General features: G+C 33.1%; 2 protein-coding genes across 3 annotated transcripts; one reads left to right on the top strand and one right to left on the bottom strand.

The window, feature by feature from the left end:
• Positions 1-154: 154 nt before the first annotated feature.
• On the bottom strand, positions 155-3,638 carry LOC106168838 (prefoldin subunit 3). 2 transcript variants are annotated; one of them, XM_013548047.3, is made up of 6 exons: positions 3,467-3,638; positions 1,981-2,105; positions 1,756-1,822; positions 1,365-1,463; positions 1,033-1,171; positions 155-853 (listed from the first exon to the last, which is right to left on the bottom strand). In XM_013548047.3, the coding sequence occupies exons 1-6, from the start codon at positions 3,527-3,529 to the stop codon at positions 759-761; spliced, it is 588 nt and encodes a 195-aa protein (XP_013403501.1). In that variant the 5' UTR covers positions 3,530-3,638; the 3' UTR covers positions 155-758. The 2 variants fall into 2 exon arrangements, with proteins under 2 accessions (XP_013403501.1, XP_086861638.1); XM_087005512.1 differs by lacking the exon at positions 3,467-3,638 and adding an exon at positions 2,877-2,899.
• LOC106168837 (cullin-5) lies at positions 3,634-11,325 on the top strand. The gene is made up of 18 exons (XM_013548046.2): positions 3,634-3,803; positions 4,293-4,402; positions 4,626-4,725; positions 5,205-5,387; positions 5,516-5,657; positions 6,379-6,605; positions 6,869-6,962; positions 7,077-7,207; positions 7,386-7,493; positions 7,720-7,784; positions 7,930-8,062; positions 8,306-8,437; positions 8,636-8,759; positions 8,926-9,098; positions 9,267-9,428; positions 9,676-9,794; positions 10,037-10,160; positions 10,346-11,325. Exons 1-18 carry the CDS (start codon positions 3,789-3,791, stop codon positions 10,538-10,540), a joined length of 2,337 nt encoding a protein of 778 aa, XP_013403500.1. The 5' UTR covers positions 3,634-3,788; the 3' UTR covers positions 10,541-11,325.
• Positions 11,326-11,718: the final 393 nt, after the last annotated feature.

Below are 11,718 nucleotides of genomic sequence, written 5' to 3'. Positions count from 1 at the left end.
CATGCGTGCTCTCAAGGAAAAAAGTTTAACTGTAAATTTGATATTGAAAACATTGCAGTGAATTTACCTAATGCATTGTTTCAGGCCATATTCTGAAAGTAAATTCCACAATTCCTTTAACATCTCTTTCCAAATAACAACAAATGTTATGAAGCACACTGGTAGAGAAATTTATTACAAAAGATTCTGTTAATAAAACAGAGTACATCTGCAGATGAACAAATGCTCAAATTTACTAGGACTTCAGATCACAAAATTCATGCCTGGACATTGCCTCTGCCATATGAAGATGTATCAACAAACATCCCTTGCATGTGACCCGATTTTAGGTCAGTGAAGCATTTTCATGTGATAAATCATATGCCTTTTCTCTTATATGACCTATGTCTACCTAGCATAAAGAACTTTAAACTGAAACTCCAATTATTGTAATTGTCTCCCCAAAACAATGCATGAAGAAAAAAATCACATGGAATGCAGGTCTGACTGCCATTTTCAGTCTTCACGGCAATGTGGAAATCCTCAACATCCAGGGTCTGTCCAAATTCTCTGCTCCATCAACTACATCAAAGCTTCAACACTTCTAGCATTCCAAAGAATGAGAAAAAAAAATTGTCTAAGTGCTGTGACACATGCACACATTGACATGACTGTTTATGTACTAAAGATGAGTGGGTGTTACTCAGTAAACCCTCAGAAAATTGCCAGGAGGTGTACGGTTGTTCACAAACAAGCTCAGAACAAAGTCTTGACAATCATCAGGAGGATGGAGTAGCAGTGGGGGTTGGTGCAGCAGTAGCAGATTTCAGTGCTTGCCGGCGCTTAACGTCCCAGTTATATACACGTGCCATGTCTGAGCATCAGTTAAGGACTTACTGCATGCAAAAACCAGAACAAGGGTAAACTTGTGCTTTGGGTGAAAATTGATTCATACAGTAGTTAATTCACAGAATATGGCAACCATTTTCGAATATGCTATACATAAAAATGTTATACATAAAATTCTCATAATCTTGGCAGCAAAAAGGATACTGACTTCTATTGTTGTTGTTTGGTCTCTCAGGAAGCCCAAATCTTCCTCTACCTGAGCTAGTGTTTTAGTAGCTGCCTCAAGATTTTTGGTTAGAAGTGCTTCTGCATCATCTATGGTATATTCTAACATAACATTGGCCTGTAATATCAACAAATTTCACTGTTACAATATATCACATCATTTTACACATGAAGTAGTCCATAAATTCAAAATGACTCATAATGACGCACACAAATTATCTGAGACATTTCTATTCTCTGATAGTCCAAATTTTATTCACTTGAAATTGTATGAAACTGTATTAAAAAAAAAAAAATGCAGTGACACTCACCCCTAACCATAAACACACTTTATCTGTTGGTGGAATTTTGGCCTTTGCATATAGCTGGTCAGACAAAAGAAACCTCGTCTCCAGGGTTTCAGAAGAGTCCTGAAAAAGAAAATAGTTGTGTTTTCAATTATGTCCAGAGAAAATCTAAGGTATAACAACCTTAATGATATCTTCAGGTAAACATTGAACAACAATTATCATTACACATATTGATTACATTAATAAGTTGGTCATTTTACTTCAACTGAAATTCAAATGAAAAAAAAAAGAAGGCATACACATACTGCTAGGCACGTGCAAAAAAAATTTTTCTTTTATAAAATTTTTGTAAGTCTTTATATACATCTATTAAAATCTAAATATCAAAATAAGTTAAAATGTATAAATTTACCTTTTTTGAAATCATATGTTTGACAATATCTAGTGTACTTCTTATATCTGGCACTTGACTCTTAAGTCTGAAATAAGAAAAACATTTTCAACTGAATCAAAGAAATGAAAATGCAAAGATCAGTCCATCAATATCAATGTGTGTGTGCATGGATGTGTATAATTTAATTAGGTAACAAAACATTTAATAATATTGATTATCAAAAATAAAGGCTCTCTTACATACCTGCCTCTTTTTGTCATAAGATTATATTCCATAAACTTGTATTTATTATGTTGTTCATCTAATCGTTTAAGAACAGTTTCTGGAACTTCATTTTCTTGCAATTTCATAAATGCATCTACATCTTCCTGCAATCATAAAATACAAAGCAAATACTAAGTGTGATTTAATAAATATATATAAATTTGAAATAACAATTACTAGTAAGTGCTTAAGGAATTATATACCGGGGTATAGTTTTTACTATCTTCAATGCTGTTTGCCTAAACACCTGGACCAATTTTCTTCTTTTATTGCAAGTTTTTTTCAAATCTTTCGATGGATCAGTTGAGAATAAATTGATAAAACCAAGCTGTAAACTAATCACCCATAACTTGATATGACACTTCCTACCACTGGTCTGTCTTAACTGTGAAAATAGGGGCTCTTTAATAATAAGAATTCTCTGTACTGACTTAAACCCCATCCCACAGATTTTAGATTGATGTGTCCCTATGGAGAGTCTCACTAGATTACTGTCAGCTTAGCCGGCTTAAGCGTCTGTCCTGCCTACTAAAAGCTGTAAGGGGGTAATTAACTGTCGTGCGCACTTGGCTGACTGCAATTTAGCGTGAACCCCCAGGGAGTTAGGTCGATCTAGATGGATCAATCTAATTCTCTGGGAATGCACTCTTGGTGTCCAAGCAGCATAGGCCATCCTCATTAAGTCAAAGAAAGTGACTATCATTATAAGTTCTATATAAAATATTAATCTATTTAACAAGTTAGCAGGGTGGTGACATCCTATTATATTTTTATTTATGGTTAAAGGACCATTTTGCTTTAGTAAGTCAAGCTGATTACCTATTCTTCTTTAAATTAGAAACAAGTTTAATTTGCTCAGAGACCTGTACTAGTACCTATTAGTATCCTGTTCTAGACATACTTCTCAAGTATTGCAGACCAGATTGCAATCCAAACAAATTTTTAATTACTGCCTGGTTCTCAATCTGTGACATTAACAGGTCACTGAGAAGAGCAATTCAGTTCTTGTACTGAGAAAAAAGCATAATGAAAAATAAACTGCAATCATTGGTTTCTGAAGGTGTGTTGAACAACAGATCATGAGAATTGCTAGAATTAAGTAGCACTGGCAAAATAATACACTGTGTATGTAAGCAACTGGTTAGAGTGAAGCAAAGGGTGAAAATACTTTTATTTACATAATCAAAAGTGTCAGAATTACAGCATGATGTTGAAACCATATTGTTAATACAAATCACTAAGTATATCAACATAAAGGCTAATAACTATATAAGGAAAGAACTTGACACTGTTATTTTAACTAAATTTTATCATAATTTCCCTAACTACCTTTACATAGGCTTCAAAATCATTAATAATATTGCCAAAGGAAGTTTTCCAGACAGCTGCTGTTTTTTTATGTCAAGAAAAATATCAATCTTAACTTATCGCATCATATAAAAGAAGGAATTCTTCTAAGACTCACCACGAAAACTGCTTTAGGAATTCCAGCATGCTCAGCCTGTACATTTTCTACCTTGTCCGCCATTTTGATGCTGAATTATGTACACGGTCACGGGGAGAAGAAACTCAGGAATACTAAAATGATGCAAAGGGGAAAATGCTATATCTAGCTGTTTTAACTTTATTGTTGTAACTGATTTTATACTACCAACCAAAAAAGACTCTGTTTTGGGACTTAAACTGAAAAAAATAACTAAAAGCTGCCTTATTTTGATGTTTTCTTGCTATCTCCCCCAAAATACCAACGTGATCTCGCGAGAACTAGAAAAGAACACAGGAAGAAAATGGCTATGCTAAAGGTAAGTTAAAATGTTTCTTCTCAAACTCTGTACAGGGAAGGTTGTGAACAAATTTCCATAGGTTTTCTGTCATTTACTGTACTTATGTATATTTGTACGTGATCTCCAGTATCAGTGGGGGTCTTAACACAAAAAAGTCTATAGAGTTGACCCCACTATAGTGCTTCTTAATCACTGGTGAAGCCTGAAGGAGGGATAATACTATTAGTAATTCAAGTCAAAGTGAAATATAAAACAATTTTGCTTTGATCTCATTAGGCCGTCGTTCTTAAAGCAGTGTCAGTCATTACAGTGTTTGTATTAATTATATAATAGCCAATACATATTGTTTAAACAGTGTTACCTTTCAGTCATATAATTACATATATATATCCTTCAAAACTGTGACACTTATTTTTAATATTTACTGCAAGCACATTAAATTCAGCATTATATTATTATTAATTCACTAATGTTAATATATTTTATATAATACTATTTTATATTCAGAGCCAAGGTCAGCTGCAGTTTGAGGATAAATGGCCTTCCATGCGCCCCACTGTACTCAAACTGCTCAGACAAGAACCTGTGACAAGGGCAGAATGGCAAGATTTATTTTGGTAAGGGCTATTTTCTATATAGATTATTGAATTCGGGTTAGTGGCTTAAAAGTATATATCATGGTGAAATTTATAGATTGATCATGTTATTCAAGGTTTTTCTATTGCTGGTTTTAATATAAGGGTTTTAATTTTTAATTGGTACAATATGATAAAGAGAGCAGGGTTATTATATTAATTTGCAACATTAGAATAACTGTTTCAATTTAATTTTTACCTGTAGGTCTGTCCATTCAGTTTGTTTGTGGGATGACAAAGGACCTAATAAGGTACATGAGGCATTGCAGACAGATATTCTAGAGTTCATTAAACAGGCGCAGACAGTAAGTAACATTCACTTATCCAGTCAGACACACATTATTTTAAATTTTGTTTAATCTCAATTCTAAGACCATAACATTATGGTTTGGTTTATTTTAAAAGACCCCAAAATCTATTGCAAGACAATAGAAATTGGAATTTATGTACTTCATAAAATGATAAATGTAGGGAACAGCAGCTTTTTTTCTTTGACACTTTCCAAGTGTTAAATGGAATGGTAATGCAGATTAATGCCACGTGAACAAATAGACCATACTTAAAAAGTCCTTTTGCCAAAGGACTTGCTAGAACTTTCTGGTATCTTCTAGTTCGCGTCTTCTTAATCTCAAAACACACTCAAATGGTGCAGATTAAGAAGACGCGAACTAGAAAATACCAGAAAGTTCTAGCAAGTCCTTAGGCAAAAGGACTTTTTAGTGTATTGTTTGTGACCAAAACAGTGCTCTAGGCCTTGCCTTGATTACATTGCTTTTCTTTTCAGAGGGTACTCCAACATCAGGAGGACTCTGCGTTATTGAAAGCCTACATAGCAGAATGGAGTAAATTTTTTGCGCAATGTGATTATCTTCCAAAGCCCTTTGGCCAGCTAGAGAGTTCTCTCTCAGGGAAGCCACACAGCACAATACAGAAAAAAAATCAAGGGGAAGAATCTATAGTCAGAAAAGTAGGTCCTGTTCTTATTTCTGCTTGTAAAAGAAATTGTATCAAATTAAGCAGGCTTTCATGTCATGATGAACACTACCTCCCTCCCATACACAGAAAAGCTAAGCAAGTAAAATTTGTATGTTTCAGTTAATGTTAGATAGTTGGAACCAGAGCATTTTCTCCAACATCAAACACAGGCTACAGGGAAGTGCTATGAAATTGGTGCATGCAGAAAGAAATGGGGAGGCATTTGACTCGCAGCTAGTGATTGGAGTCAGAGAATCTTATGGTAAGATAAGAATAATCATGTAACAAGTGTGAACAGAGTATAGAATTCTTACAACATTTGGTTCATTATTAAATCATTAATTTATTTTATCACTGTTTTAAATTTTTAAAGGTACATACGAACCGAGCATCGATGGAGCGTGGATTCCCAGTAACACATGTAAACCACTTCTACTAGATTCTTATATGACTCAAATAAATTCGACATGCCAAGAGATAAACTGAATAGATTACTCGATCAGCCATGAAAGACCTTTAGACTGCTCCTTTCTTTAAATTTTTGGTTGTAAATATAACCTACTTTCGTGACCTGTTTTCCTGCCCCATTGACATACAGCTTAAAATGCCAGCAGAAAAATCCGTTCAAACATCATTTTCGGGTAAAATTAAACAATGCCTTTTGGTAATTCTCTTAGTTATACTACTTGAAACTATATGCTGGCATTTGGTTGGTTTTTGTGACAAAAAATTGACTTTGTATGCATCTTTAATTTTGTTTTCTGAAACACTGTTTTACGTGAATCATTTTTGTTGTTATACTGATATGAAGAAAGTATCAGTAGAAACAGTTCAACTTTTGTCATTTTTGCTTCTTCCATTTTGAAAAGATTTCATCTGTATATCAAATTTATGAGGCTTACCATACAAATGTTTAATTGTATAATACTATTAGGAATATGTGTATTAATTTTTGTTAAATCTTTCTTTGTTTTGTCCTTTAGTCAACCTGAGTTCAGATGCTGAAGACAAACTAAAAATATACAGAGACAATTTTGAAAGAGCCTATTTGGATGCAACAGCTTCTTTCTACAAAGCCAAGGCTCCACAATATCTAGATGCCAATGGAGTTCAGAATTACATGAGATATGCAGAGATGAAACTGAAGGAAGAAGAACAAAGGGCACAGAGATACTTGGAAACTAGGAAGGGTTGCAACTCTGTAGCTGCAGTGAGTTCTTGCAGTTATGTGTTGGACAAAATAGAATATGCTTTTGGTTTTTAACCAGCATATTTTGCTATTAACTGCATTTTTGACAACATTTATTTATGTAAACTTATTTATAAACCTTATTTGAGTGACCATGGAATACCATGGGCAGACTAATATCACATGGATATCTTTTGAATATCTGTACTGGAAAGTAATGAATGAAACCTAAAATGATTCTATAATGTTTAAGTATATTAAAGATATAACAATTTGCATTTCAGTTGACAGAATGCTGTGTAAATGCCCTAGTGACTGCTTTTAAAGAAACCATACTAGCAGAAGGACCAGGGATGATAAAGAGAAATGAGACAGAAAGTAAGCATTATATTTATTTATTATCCTGAAGGTTTAGAGACAAGAAAAGGAGGAATAGACATATAAATTGGTATAATTTTACATGTCACACCTTAATGCATTCCTGTGTTTCAGAACTCCGTTTGATGTTCAGTTTAATGGACAGAGTACCAGATGGTATCCAGCCAATGTTATGTTACTTAGAGGAACATGTGATCAATGCTGGACTGGCAGATATGATGGATGCTGCCGACACCATCACCACAGTAAGAAACTGTTTAGGGTTCCTTTGCAACATACTTTGGCTTTAAACTTTAAAGTATCCATATTTTTGCCACTTAAAAAGCCAAACTCACAAAGACTACCCTATCATTGGTATGAAGGAAAAATGAAAAGTTCTTACTTGGCAAACATGTTCATCGACATTCTCGACATTATTTTCAGGACTCTGAAAAATATGTTGAACAACTGCTTGCCTTGTTTAACAAGTTTAGTGAGCTTGTTAGTGAAGCCTTTGGAGATGATCCAAGATTCCTGACTTCCAGAGACAAAGTAAGTGGAATGACAGACTTGGATTAGTTCATTTCAGGGTAGATTTCAATCGAATAACTTTTCAGTAGCAGTCAGAAGTAAAAAAATAGTATCCTTACCTAAAAATGGGATTTTCCCCTACTGTGACTTACCTGTGAGTTTTTAATTGTCAAATTGTTTTGCAGTTGATATACTAAATTGAAAAAGTATTAGTGTACTATATTTTGTTTATATTATCTAATTCTAGGCCTACAGGGAAGTTGTGAATGATACCAAAATATTCAAACTGGACTTACCAGTGAAAAACAAAGGGTAAGAAATTTACATTGAGGAAATTTACCAGGATTTTTTGCTTTAACCTTTTTGTAGTTAATATTATTAATTGTTTGTTGTTAAATTAAGTCATCTACCATCTATGGATTTTCCTGTAATGTTATTATTACATGATATTATTTAGGGTTGGCACCAAAACGCAACCAGAATCAAAATGCCCAGAGCTGCTGGCAAACTACTGTGATATGTTGTTAAGAAAAACACCTCTCAGTAAAAAGCTCACTTCAGAGGAGGTAGAAAGGAAATTGAAAGATGTAGTAAGTATTTTGTATATGTATGTTTCTTTGCTTCCTTCTCTGATATTCATCAACTCCACAAAAATATCTGTATGATCTGTTAACATCTTGTAGACTGCTTTTGCTAGTTTGGCATTTCTCATACTGTTCTTAGCATTCCTTAGTGTGTTGTTGGTAAAATTTACAGTGGCATTTTTTAAAAGTCATGATATACGAAGTAGGGTGGTGTACATTTTTTTCCATTTGATTTTGTATTATTTGCAGCTTTTAGTCTTAAAGTATGTACAAAACAAAGATGTCTTCATGAGATACCATAAAGCTCATTTAACAAGAAGGTTGATCCTAGACACCTCCGCAGATAATGAGAAAGAAGAAAACATGGTGGAATGGTTGAGGGTAATTATTGTATCTCCTTTTGACATAAATGCTTTGCTTTCTAGTTAATTCCATGAAAATATTAACATAGAAAACAGTACATTCTGATACAATTTTGCTATCTCGAGTATTTTATATGTGAATACATTTAATGTACTATGAACCATTGATTTTGGTACATAAATTAACAAACATATCAACCTGCTTTTGACATTTCAGGAAGTTGGCATGCCAGCTGATTATGTAAATAAACTAGCTAGGATGTTCCAAGATATTAAAGTCAGTGAAGATTTAAACACTGAATTCAAAGAAGCTCACAGAAACAACAATGAAGGAATTGCAGGTATGTGGTGGCAGTTTTCAGATTTTATCGATGTATATGTAGTAATGTATGTTGTAATCCAGTTTGTTGTGGTAACTGAAATAATATTTCTCATAGATATAATTAAGTTTATTCAGTGATTATTTATATATTTGTACTTATCTTTGGTTCAAAATGCTCCTTTCAGAATCTATAAACATAAAGATATTGAATGCTGGTGCTTGGGCTAGGAGTAGTGACCGTGTTTCTGTGTCCTTGCCCATGGAGCTAGAAGACTATATACCTGAAGTGGAAGAATTTTACAGACTAAAACACAGTGGAAGAAAACTACAATGGCATCATCTCATGTCAAATGGCATTGTAAGTGGCATCAGAGATGAGCAGGACTGTAGTATTAATCTGTAATGAAATGTAACATGATTTTCTTACATTCCTGTATAAGTGTGGTTTTAAACTAATTCACTTGCACAGAGCTTTAGAACCTGATGTCTCCAATTGCAGAAAAACTGATTTTATTCTTCGTTCCAGATAACATTTACAAATGAAGTAGGGAAATTTGATGTGGAAGTGACCACATTTCAAATGGCCGTCCTATTTGCTTGGAACCAGAGGTCCAAGGAGAAGATTACGTATGAAAATTTGAAACTAGCAACTGAACTTCCAGACTCTGAACTCAGGAGAACACTATGGGTAAGGCAAATCAAAAATAATCTTTTTCTGTACTTATTATATGCCATTTATTATTTTTTAATGGCATTTTTATGTATATGAGATTTGATGATGTATATGAGATCGAAAATATATTTTAGAAACTTAAAAATTCATTTAGGCATGAATCAAGTATAATAGTCACTATCCTTGTGTTAATTTCCCATGTGCGTTTGTTTTACAGAAATAAAAAAATTGCATTTACAAACATAAACAAATTATATTTCAGTCTTTAGTGGCATTTCCAAAGTTAAAAAGACAGGTGCTATTATGTGAACCCGAGGCTAAATCTCCGAAAGACTTCGGAGATAGCACATTGTTTCATGTTAACCAGCAATTCTCTCTTATGTAAGTGTACTTTCATAAATTATTTCTTAATAAAATTTGCAGTCTCTTATCTATGCATTAAATACACTGCAACATATGTATTTTTACTTGCAGTTTGTTTGTATGCTCATCAAAATGTCACAGAAACTAAGCATATTTTTAAAAAAGTGAAAATATTTTCATGCCTCTTTTAAATTTTTGACACAGTATACACCCCAGCTAATGGTATCAATTCTACTGTGTGTGTACAAACATTTTTTCAGAAAAAATGGCAAAGTACAAAAACGTGGTAAAATCAATGTTATTGGTCGACTGCAACTGTCTACAGAGAAGAGTAAAGAAGAGGACAATGAAGGAATCGTACAGCTGAGAATACTCAGAGTTCAGGTTAGTGAATGTCTTCAGACTGTTGTAAGAACAATTCATTGATGTTCATTTTCTGTCAATCTTCAGTTTTCCTTGGAAATCTTTAAGTATACATTGCATTGTGCCAGAAACTAAGATAAAGTTGACGGAATTAAAATTTTCAGATTTATGACATGTTTAGTTGAGATTGTCTTTTCTATTTTCAGGAAGCAATTGTTAAAATCATGAAGATGAGAAAGAAAATAACAAATGCAGCACTTCAGACTGAACTGGTTGAAATCCTTAAAAATATGTTTTTGCCATCAAAGAAGATGATAAAAGAACAAATAGAGTGGCTTATTGAACACAAGTATATGAAGAGGGACGAAGACAACATCAATATGTTTATTTATATGGCATGATAACTGCTTCAACATACCACTTCATAGACTTTTTCTTTCATTTATAACCATGACTGGCTAAGAGTTAACTTCTGCACTCAATGTTTTACTTATTATACTATTTTCTTCCCATATCCATCAATGACGCAGGGCTGCCATATTGTGACAAATTGCCTCAACAATGACCACAGGATATTTATTCATTTACCAAAATATTTTGAAGACAACAAAGATGTGGATGTTGAATTTTCCATGCCTTACTTAATTTTTTATCTATTTTGAGGTTTTAATATTATATTAATACCATGTTGTTACAAAACCATGGATAGGCATGGAATCCTTTTTATAATTCTCATAATGTATGGTTGTGAGTCAGGGATTGCTCCCTACTCTGGCAGCTACTGTCATTCTTTTCATACCAGCATTTTAACCATCAGCTGTAAGATCTTTTATATTCCAGAGCATGTATTTTTTTCATTGTATTAAAATGTCTTTGCTTGAATATGACACTAAATGGACCTAATAAGCTATGCTAAATCAAGACACTCAGGTGTTTCATCTGTTTGTTGAATTGTGGTATGTTATTGTTTCATGCCTAACTTATCTATTCAGAAATAACTGCAAGCCACATTGTTTATCTATTCAGGGACATATCAAACTGTTTAACAGTAAGATGACTTGGTTGGTATTTAAGTTTCACAAATACCCTTTCATGTAAAGATGGAAAGTATGTCAGCCTATTTATTTAAACTTTCTTTTTAATTTCACACAGTATGAAGACAAACTGATTAAATTGTGAAAACTGACATTATTTGTTTTGATTTAGCATTTGATTCCAGATGAGCAGATTTTTGAAATGTTACTTGTGGCTCAGCTTCTTTCAAAGAAAAGATACTTTTGTGGCAGTCAAACCAAGTATTTTACAAGTTTTTATGTTTGAAAATTAAGATTCTAATATCAAAAGAAGCAGCAGAATTTAAATATTTTTACTTTTACAGAGACACCATGCCTTCGACAATTTTTTTTTCATTGTATAAATTTGTTGCAAAACTCGATGCATTTTTGCTTACGCAATTTTTATACAAAATTATTTATTTCAAATTTAAAATAACTATTGAGAGCAATATGAAAAACATGATACATATGTTTTGACCATTTTCATTTACAGACACTAAGTGTCTGTACACATTCTGCTCGCT

This window comes from Lingula anatina, chromosome 1 (assembly GCF_051362555.1).
Source record: "Lingula anatina isolate TDL-2025a chromosome 1, LinAna3.0, whole genome shotgun sequence".
Lineage (NCBI taxonomy): Eukaryota > Metazoa > Brachiopoda > Lingulata > Lingulida > Lingulidae > Lingula > Lingula anatina.
The sequence above is the reverse complement of the archived record's forward strand: the minus strand, read 5'-3'. Positions and strand labels throughout refer to the sequence as shown.

Bases quoted from the DNA above. Each gene is read 5' to 3' on its own strand.
- LOC106168838 (XM_013548047.3), bottom strand. From the start codon at position 3,529: ATGGCGGACAAGGTAGAAAATGTACAGGCTGAGCATGCTGGAATTCCT. The intron at 2,106-3,466 runs GTGAGTCTTAGA...TTATGATTGCAG, and splicing joins TTCCTAAAGCAGTTTTCGTG to GAAGATGTAGATGCATTTAT. The intron at 1,464-1,755 runs GTAAATTTATAC...TTTCTTTTTCAG, and splicing joins AACATATGATTTCAAAAAAG to GACTCTTCTGAAACCCTGGA.
- LOC106168837 (XM_013548046.2), top strand. The intron at 5,388-5,515 runs GTAGGTCCTGTT...TGTATGTTTCAG, and splicing joins AAGAATCTATAGTCAGAAAA to TTAATGTTAGATAGTTGGAA. The intron at 8,760-8,925 runs GTATGTGGTGGC...TGCTCCTTTCAG, and splicing joins CAACAATGAAGGAATTGCAG to AATCTATAAACATAAAGATA.